At 41.0% G+C, this 10,065-nt stretch overlaps 1 protein-coding gene across 1 annotated transcript; it reads right to left on the bottom strand.

The window, feature by feature from the left end:
* Positions 1 to 4,875: 4,875 nt before the first annotated feature.
* OR10W1 (olfactory receptor family 10 subfamily W member 1) lies at positions 4,876 to 5,814 on the bottom strand. The gene has a single exon (XM_002708978.3). It carries the CDS (start codon positions 5,812 to 5,814, stop codon positions 4,876 to 4,878), a length of 939 nt encoding a protein of 312 aa, XP_002709024.3.
* Between the last annotated feature and the right edge of the window lie 4,251 nt (positions 5,815 to 10,065).

Raw genomic sequence — 10,065 nt, 5'->3', positions numbered from 1 at the left:
AAACACAAAATGTAATTCAAAAGACAGAACTAAAAAAGGAGATAAAAAAATCTAAAATTTTAAAAAAGAGACTGGAAATGAAAAAACAAAGAACAAATAAGAGAAAGGATAATTTTTATAAACAAGGAAAGACTATATATATATATATATATATAAACACACATTATACCTATATGGTGTTTTATATATATGTATATACTTTATACATATATATGCACATTCCAGTCAGATTGATTAAAAAATTTAACTTGTATGCTTGTTACAAGAAGCACATCTTTTTTTTTTTTTTTTTTTTTTTTTGGACAGGCAGAGTTAGACAGTGAGAGAGAGAGAGACAGACAGTAAGGTCTTCCTTTTCCGTTGGTTCACCCCCCAAATGGCCACTATGACCGGCACACTGCGCTTTTCCGAAGCCAGGAGCCAGGTGCTTTTCCTGGTCTCCCATGGGGTGCAGGGCCCAAGTACTTGAGCCATCCTCCACTGCACTCCCTGGCCACAGCAGAGAGCTGGACTGGAAGAGGGGCAACCGGGACAGAATCCGGCGCCCCAACTTGGACTAGAACCCGGGGTGCCGGTGCAGCAGGTGGAGGATTAGCCAAGTGAACCATGGCGCCGGCCAATGATACACATTATTTTCATTATTTTGATGGCCTGCATATGAGCAGGCCATCAAAACACATGTGCCATACAATAAACCTCAATGGTAAAAATAATCTAGGCTCAAAATCCAAGATCCTGTAATTAGCATCATCTTCCTATATAGGTGATAACAATTCCATTCAAAAGGGGGAGGAATAGGGGGCACATGTGTTTGCTAGTCCAGAGCAATTTTGAGCCCAGTCGGGTGCATTGCTTGATAATCTGCTCTGGCAGCAGGAACTCTTCCTTTATTGGAGTTCCAGTTATTACAGCTCAGTGATGCTCCCGGGAATGGGATAGCTGTCTGCCAACACTGGCTTCACTTTCTGGATATGTTCTCCAAGAAGTTCTACTGCATAAAAATGGGGACAATAGTCTTGCTTCCTAGGATTTTTGAACTGTAACGGAATATAAATAATTGTATGTATGGTGAAAATCTTCAACAAGTTCATAGGAAATGTGTATTATAAAAAACTCTACATGAAATATGAAAGTTTTGAGTGTTTTCGTCTACTTGGAAGAGTAACACACACACAGAAAGGAAGAGAGAGAGAGACAGACAGACAGACACACATAGGAACAAAGATCTGTCTGCTAATTCACTCCCCAAATGCCTGCAATAGCCAGGACTGTGCCAAACCAAAATCAGGAGCCCAGAGCTCTATCTGACTCTCTCACATTGGTGGCAGGGGCGCAATCACTTGAACCGTCATCTCCTGCCTCCCAAGATATAGTAGCAGTTAGCTGGATTAGGAAGTGGAGTATCTGGGACTCGATTTGGACCCTGAGATGGAATGTTAACGTTGCATACGGGGCTATCACAACACTTACTCCCCAGTTTGATGATGTTGTACCAGTGTCTGGCTTTGGCATAGAGGTAATACTCATCTCATATAATGAAGAAGGGAAGAGTTCGTTCATTTCCATTGTTTGAAATGATTTAAGAAGGATTGGTGATAACTCTTTGAAGGTTTGGTGAAATTTAGCTGTGAAGCCACCTGATCCTGGGCTTTTATTTGATGGGAGACTTTGTATTACTGATTCAACCTTGCTACTTGCTATTGTTCTGTTTAGGTTTCCTATTTCTTCTTGATTCAATCTTGGTAAGGCATAAATGTTCAGGAACTTGTCTATGTCTTTTACATTACTAAATTTACTGCTGTTCAGAGTAATCTAAAAAAAAGAATCCTTTAGGGGACTGGCGCTGTGACGCTGCCACCTGCAGTGCCGGCATCCCATGTGGGTACCGGTGCTAGTCTTGGCTGCTGCACTTCTGATCCAGCTTTCTGCTATGGCCTGGGAAAGCAGTAGATGGCCCAAGTCTTGGGCCCCTGCACCCACGGGGGAGACCAGGAAGAAACTCCTGGCTCCTGGCTTCTGATTGGTGCAGCTTCAGCTGCTGTAACCAGCTGGGGCGTGAGACAATGGATGGAAGATCACTCTTTCTCTCTGTCTTTCTGCCTCTCCTTTTTCTGTGTAACTCTGACTTTCAGATAAATAAATAAATCTTTTTTTTTAAAGTATCCTTTAGGTTTCTGTAGTGTCTGTTGAGTTATCTCTTTGTCTCTGATCTTATCTATTTAAATTTTCTCTTTTTTCTTGTTTAGGCTACTTATGATTTTGTCAATTGATTCAAGGAAACAGAACCTAACTTCACTAAATTTTTCTCTTGGCATTTTTCTTTAGTCTCTATGGTGCCCTGAGTTTTATTATTTCTTTCCTTCTATTACAGGTGTGGAACTGGTGGTCATTATGTTAAGTGAAATAAACCAAGGACAGAAAAACAAGTGTCACCTGATCTTACTCATTTGTAGAGTCCAAAAAATTAGGAGATCTTGGATCTGGCATTGTGGTGTAGAGAGTAATGCCCCCATCTGCAATACCAGCATCCCACATGGGTGAAGTTCCTGTCCCTAGCAGCTCTGCTTCTTATCCAGCTGCCTGCTAATGTGCCTGGGAAAGAAGCAGAAGATGGCTCAAGTGGGAGACCAGGATGAAGCTCCAGGCTTGTGGCTCTGGCCTGGCCTAGCCCCAGCCATTGCGATCATTTGGAGGGTGTGCCAGCAGATGGGAGATCTCTTTGTCTCTCCTTGTCTCTCTGTAACTCAGCTTTTCAAATAAATAAATAAATCTTAAACAATTAAAAGTAGGAGATCCTGCTGAAATAAAAATATAATGGCGATTACCAGAGGTTGGAGAAAAATAGAGTGGAAGAGGAATAGGGAAAGGTTGATTTATGGATACTAAGTTATAGTCATAGGAGTAAGAAGTTCTGGGGTTTTATGACATAGTAATGGGACTAAAGATAATGATAATGTATTATATATTTCTCTGTACTAAAAAACCCTAGAATATAGGATTTTGAATCTTTTCACCATAAAAATGTTAAATGTTTGTGGAAAGAGGTTTATTTGCCTGTTTGAACATTACACAACGTATACAACATGTAATGAAACATCACATGTTAGCCAAAAATATGTGTAATATTTATGAGTCAAAATATTTTTAAAAATTCAAAATTGCATCAAGAGAAAATTATTTTAAATTCCATTTTCCATGAACTTTTTGACACATACACACACACACGCACATACACATATATTTTATAAATTTATATATATATATATAAATTTGGCACACAGTATTTAATTAATGTTAACTATTACTATTTTTTTTTTGACAGGCAGAGCGGACAGTGAGAGAGAGACAGAGACAGAGAGAAAGGTCTTCCTTTGCCGTTGGTTCACCCTCCAATGGCCGCCACGGCCGGCACGCTGCAGCCGGCGCACCATGCTGATACGCTGGCAGGATCCAGGTACTTCTCCTGGTCTCCCATGGGGTGCAGGGCCCAAGCACTTGGGCCATCCTCCACTGCACTCCCTGGCCACAGCAGAGAGCTGGCCTGGAAGAGGGGCAACTGGGACAGAATCCGGCGCCCTGACCGGGACTAGAACCGGGTGTGCCGGCACCGCAAGGCGGAGGATTAGCCTAGTGAGCCGCGGCGCCGGCAAATAACTATTACCATTAACTATTAACTTAAGGCTGAGGAACATACCTCCATGCACTAACTGCTTAACCAATACTTTATTATGGGAAAATTAGATTGTAAATGTATTTTTACTTTTAAATATAACACCATAATCAGCAACTTTTCTTCTTCTTCTTCTCCATTTGCTCCTAAACCTCAAAGACCTTCTCTGCCATGCCCTGTGCCCCAAGAAGCTGTCTTCTGTGAACTGAATAACATAGCTCCTGATTCCAGGTGGATTTGTCCAGTGGGAGGCCAGGCAAGAGAATGGGAAGGCTGAGGAAAGACAGTTCCGTGTATGTATTTCCATGCTGTCTCCTTTCACATCCATAGCTCCATCAAAAGCTGCTTTATTCTCCCTTCAAGTTGCCATTCCTCCCAAGTGGCTTTTCTCCACAGATCGACTCTTACTGGTTTCTCATAATATCATATCATTGTTTTACCTTTTAGGTTTAAGGGTGGCATTGACTTCCTGCTATTGCTAGTGCATAAGTGTTTTATACACAATCACTGTAACTAATCCCTTTATTGCATTTTTTTCTGCTAGAGTCTATTGCATGAGTCTTGTCTTTCCATTTGCTAGCTGGATAGCATGATACAGCTTTACTATTGCCACTGCATACCACTTTATGCTCATTTTCTTGTATATTTCGTTCCTAGAAAAGAAATTACTGAATCAATGGGTGAAAACATTCTCAGAGTCTTTGACACCCATAGGTAACAAATATTCATGCAATTTATGCTTTTTAAAAGATAATTTTGGCCGGCGCTGCGGCTCACTAGGCTAATCCTCCACCTAGCAGCACCGGCACACCAGTTTCTAGTCCCGTTCGGGGCGCCGGATTGTGTCCCGGTTGCCCTTCTTCCAGTCCAGCTCTCTGCTGTGGCCCGGGAGTGCAGTGGAGGATGGCCCAAGTGCTTGGGCCCTGCACCCCATGGGAGACCAGGAGAAGCACCTGGCTCCTGGCTTCAGATCAGCGCGGTGCACGGCTGCAGCGTGCCGGCTGCGGTGGCCATTGGAGGGTGAACCAAGGGCAAAGGAAGACCTTTCTCTCTCTCTCTCTCTCTCACTGTCCACTCTGCCTGTAAAAAAAAAAAAAAAAAAAAAAAAAAGAAGATAATTTTAACATAAACCAGTAAAAGTTCCAGTGGCATGTTCCAGTGCATGAGCTGCAGCCAAACCCTGGCCGGAGAGGTTGTATCCTAGCTTAGCTGCTCAGGAAGTTCCTGGTAAGAACTCTCTTTATGGCCCCCTTCATGTCACTGTTTCTCAGCGTGTAGATGAGAGGGTTGAGCAGTGGGGTTCCCAGTGTGTATACGAATGAGATGAGCTGATCTTGCTTGGGATGGTAGCTGGAGATGGGACGCAGGTACATGAAGGCGCAACAGCCGTATTGCAGCAGCACCACAGTGAGGTGGGAAGAGCAGGTGGAGAGGGCCCGACCACGGCCAGCAGCGGAGTGGGTGTTGAGCACCGCAGCCCCGATGAAGGCGTAAGAGGCAGCAATGAGGAAGAAAGGCACAGCAATGGCGAACGTGGCTGCCACCAGTACCGATTGCTCGTGGATCCGGCTGCTGGCGCAAACAAGACGCATCACTGGTGGCACATCACAAAAGAAGTGCTCAATGCCTTGAGCTCGGCAGAATGGGAAAGAGAAGATAAAGGCCACCAGTTGTAAGGACAGGCACAAGCCAATGACCACAGAAGCCACAACCAAGCGGACACAAAGCTTGAAGGTCATGATGAGCGGGTACTGCAAAGGGTGGCAAATGGCAATGTACCGGTCGTAGGCCATCGCCGCCAACAGGAGGCAATCAGCACTGCCCAAACCGATGAAAAAGACCATCTGAGTCGCACAACCCAACAGAGTGATGGTCTTCTCTGTCTGAAGAGTGCTGGCCAGAATGTGGGGCACCACCACAGCAGTGTAGTATATTTCTATCCCTGAGAGGCTGCCCAGGAAATAGTACATGGGCATGTGTAGGCAGGCTTCCGTCTGGATAGACACCATGATGAGTGCATTCCCAGTGATGATAAACACATAAACCAGGCTGATTCCAAAGAAGGATAGGATACGCAGCTCTGGGCAGGAGGGATAGGCCAGGAACACAAATTCCCTCAACACTGAGCAATTTTCCCAGATCATGGAGCTAATAGCTTTTCTCTGTGCAGAGTTACAAAGACAGAAGGAACAATCAGGCTGGTGATTTATAAGGTTACACCCTGAGCCATGAATCTAATCTAATTATGGCTAGAGTTAGAAGCAAGAAGGATCAAGACTAGTTCTTGATATTGTAGCAAAGATTCTATTCAAATTTACAGAGGTAAGGGATGGGTACTATGGCCCATGAGATTGAACCACTGCTTGTGTCTCCTGTATCCCACACTGGAATGTTGGTTAGAATCCTAGTTCCTCTGCTTCTGATCCAGCAGCTTACTCAAGCATTCTGGTAGGCAGAGGATGACGGTGCGAAGCTTGGCTCTGAGAGGCAGATGGAGTTGCAGGCTCCTGGCCTCAGTCTGGCCCACTCCAGCCCAGCCCTGGCTGCTACGATATTTGGGGAATAAAAAAGTAGATGGAAAATCTCACTCTGTCCCTTTTTCTGTCTCTTTCTGTTGCCTTGCCTTTCAAGTGGATAAAAAAATAAGCTTTTACGACAGCATAAAGTTAAAGAGATAACCAATAAAGGGACTAAAATGATAAATATAAATTATATACATAAAAGTTTTAAATAATTGTATCATGACAATTTAAATTATGTTAAAATTAGGTTTATATGTTTTTTTATTTCATTGTTTACTTCTATTTTTCCTTGAATGTATTGAAGTCACCTTCTATGCATAGATTTCAAAATTTTTACACCAAAATAAATTTATCTTCTAATTCTCAAAAAACACTAGTTCTTTTGCTCCCTCAACTTTTATCAGTTCTCTCTACGTAAATATCTACACCTCAATTTCTTTTTTTTAACTTTTATTTAATGAATATAAATTTCCAAAGTACGATTTATGGATTACAATGGCTTCCCCCCATAACGTCCCTCCCACCCACAACCCTCCCCTTTCCCACTCCCTCTCCCCTTCCATTCACATCAAGATTCATTTTCGATTATCTTAATATACAGAAGATCAGCTTAGTATACATTAAGTAAGGATTTCAACAGTTTGCTCCCACACAGAGACATAAAGTGAAAAATAATAGATGATTTTTTTTAAATGATGATGAAATCAGATCAGACCTATTGTCATGTTTAATCTCAGTGAGAGTCAAGTTGGGAATTGATAATTTCTTTTTCTTTTTTTTTTTTTTTTTACAGAGGATCAGTTTAGTATGCATTAAGTAAAGATTTCAACAGTTTGCACCCCCATAGAAACACAAAGTGAAATATATTGTTTGAGTACTCGTTATAGCATTAAATCTCAATGCACAGCACATTAAGGACAGAGATCCTACATGAGGAGTAAGTGCACAGTGACTCCTGTTGTTGACTTTACCAATTGACACTCCTGTCTATGGCATCAGTAATCTCCCTATGCTCCAGTCATGAGTTTCCAAGGCTATGGAAGCCCTCTGATTTCTCCGACTCTTATCTTGTTTAGACAAGGTCATAGTAAAAGTGGAGGTTCTCTCCTCCCTTCAGAGAAAGGTACCTCCTTCTTTGCAGACCTGTTCTTTCCACTGGGATCTCACTCACAGAGATCTTTTGCCAGAGTGTCTTGGCTTTCCATGCCTGAAATACTCTCATGGGCTTTTCAGCCAGATCGGAATGCCTTTAGGGCTGATTCTGAGGCCAGAGTGCTATTTAGGACATCTGCCATTCTATGAGTCTGCTGAGTATCTCACTTCCCATGTTCTACACCTCAATTTCTAACATCTATAAGTTGGGTCAAATTATGTAACAGACTATAGAGAAGAGGCAGTTGAGAAAGTGGGTGGAACTCACAAACTATTTACAGAGGGAGTGAAATAAAAATTAGATTTTCTCAATAAATTACTCAGAAAAGACCAAGAAGTTCTCGGGGCTGGGAGTTATCAAGGTGAAAGGAAGCCTCCATTTGCTTATTCATATATTTATTACACTCTGTGTCTTCTGAGGTGTTGATTCAGGAGCATGTGTATATAACATTCAAAAGCTACAGATATGATGGAAAATGAAGAAAAAAATTACTAAGAGCAAAGGGTTAATAAAGGGTTGAGTTTAATGAAGTCTGGGATAAACATAAGAAAATGAAGCCCTTGGTTTCTCTTGCAATATATAATCAGAGGATATACAGGAGTTGAAGGAAACAGGATATTTTATCATGTTTCCTCCTGATTTGTGGAGGTATGGGAAGATTCATGATTAGAAGCTTTTAGAAATCTAAGAATTCTTCCAGTGGGTCTGAACATGAGTATGAAAGGTCACTTAGCATATTATACACTTTATAATATATTACATGTACAGGAGGGGCAGTGTGTTATTGTGAAATCAGCGTACCCTGAGTTGATCATTACACAATGTGTACAAGTATTAAAATATCACATTGTGCCCTATGTATTTGTTCAGTTATAAAGTATCAATTTAAAACAAGTAATCAATCAATCAATAATTAAAGGCAAAAACATCAACTAATTGGTATGGCTTGAAAAATTCCATGTCCTGGTTCTATGATTCTAAACCATATATAATTTCTGTAAGTTTCAGTTTTTTCATTTGAAAAATATTTATAGTTATTTCAAGTTTTTTTTTGTAAATTTAAGTTTAATGTAAGTTATTTATCACAATACTAGTACATAGTCATCACAACCTAATAATCAATAACCACCATCATTCTTACCTGAAAGTTCAGGGGAGTTATCCTACCTTATTTATTTTCTTATCATGTCACATCAGCCTAATGTGTAAATTGTAGACTCTTGATAATTATGCTGAATGTATATACTGTAAAAAGTGTGTCATTAATACTTTTCTCCAATTTTTACTTTCACTGTTCAGGTTATTTCATAATCAAATCACTTGTATCGGAATTCTTCTGTAAAGCAGCTTCACATATATCATTTTGGCTGCACCACAAAAAAAATCCTATCACTCAAGCACATAGTGAAGTGAAGCCTACAACAGACAACCAAAGACTATCTGCCACTATGGATGGAATCATTGTGAAAACCCTCAAGAATTTTCTTATAGTCCATCACACTCCTATAATCTTGATCTCTCCAGCATCTGTAATAAAGTATTTTCATAAAAACCATCAAAGGTCATAAATTCTTGGAAGGAACATCAGAAATTGCTAGTTCAGCCTCCTTAGGTATGTAAATCTCCTAACTTGGACTTCAAGTCCTCTTCAATGCCTAGAGAATACCATTATTTCCTGGATTGCTTACTCCATTGTCAGAAATATTAATTCTCTGAGTGTTGTTTCTTTTGATCATCTGAACCTACCTCTGTTCAACTTGTATATATATTCCTTTATTTTAAACAATGCAGCCATTTCTACATGAAACATTTCAGATACCAAAGAGCTCATATCTGGAGCCTGAGGTTTTCTCCCAAATTTCTCTTGGCTGATCTTCACATGACATGATTTTGATATTTCTCAAAATTTAGGCTTTGAAATCTCTCATTTTTAGAAACCTATTTTCTAAAGTAAGCCACATGATTTAGATCATAGGAATGGTCAAATTGAAAAGGTTGAGACAGAAGAAATAGTGGAATCCATGATTTAAAGAGTGAAAATTATCAATCTGTTATCAATTTGCTATCCCAAGTTGTTTCTAAATATGTTCTATAGGCCGAAGGAACATATAAGAAGCACAGTTTTCTCCCTAGAAAGCTCTCCAAAATTTCAGTGCATTCAAGCCAAATTCCACATCCTACTCTCACCTTGCTTTTTACCTCTCCAGACATCCCAGCCCCAGCTGGCAAGAATGTTGTGAGAAATATTACCTCTGTCCATAACGGAATTGCAGATAGTCTAGGCTAGAAGAGCCCTCCAATGATCTAGTCAGTATTATGTAGACTAGGGATAGAAGATTTTTCATTAAACAGATCTGAGCTAGAATCCCCACTATTAACAGCATAATCCTCTGAGAAAATCATCTCACATGAATTTGTCTCCTCATATTTAAAATACATAGATGTAAATAATAATAATTATCTATTGAGACTTGATAAGATTAAGTGAAACAAAGTTTTTAGAACAGTTGGTTTGATGTATAAAACATCAAATTGTGGCTGGCGCCGCGGCTCACTAGGCTAATCCTCCGCCTAGCGGCGCCGGCACACCGGGTTCTAGTCCCGGTCGGGGCACCGGATTCTGTCCCGGTTGCCCCTCTTCCAGGCCAGCCCTCTGCTGTGGCCAGGGAGTGCAGTGGAGGATGGCTCAGGTGCTTGGGCCCTGCACCCCATGGGAGACC

Source organism: Oryctolagus cuniculus, chromosome 1, assembly GCF_964237555.1.
Source record: "Oryctolagus cuniculus chromosome 1, mOryCun1.1, whole genome shotgun sequence".
Lineage (NCBI taxonomy): Eukaryota > Metazoa > Chordata > Mammalia > Lagomorpha > Leporidae > Oryctolagus > Oryctolagus cuniculus.
The sequence above is the reverse complement of the archived record's forward strand: the minus strand, read 5'-3'. Positions and strand labels throughout refer to the sequence as shown.

Bases quoted from the DNA above. Each gene is read 5' to 3' on its own strand.
- OR10W1 (XM_002708978.3), bottom strand. From the start codon at position 5,814: ATGATCTGGGAAAATTGCTCAGTGTTGAGGGAATTTGTGTTCCTGGCC.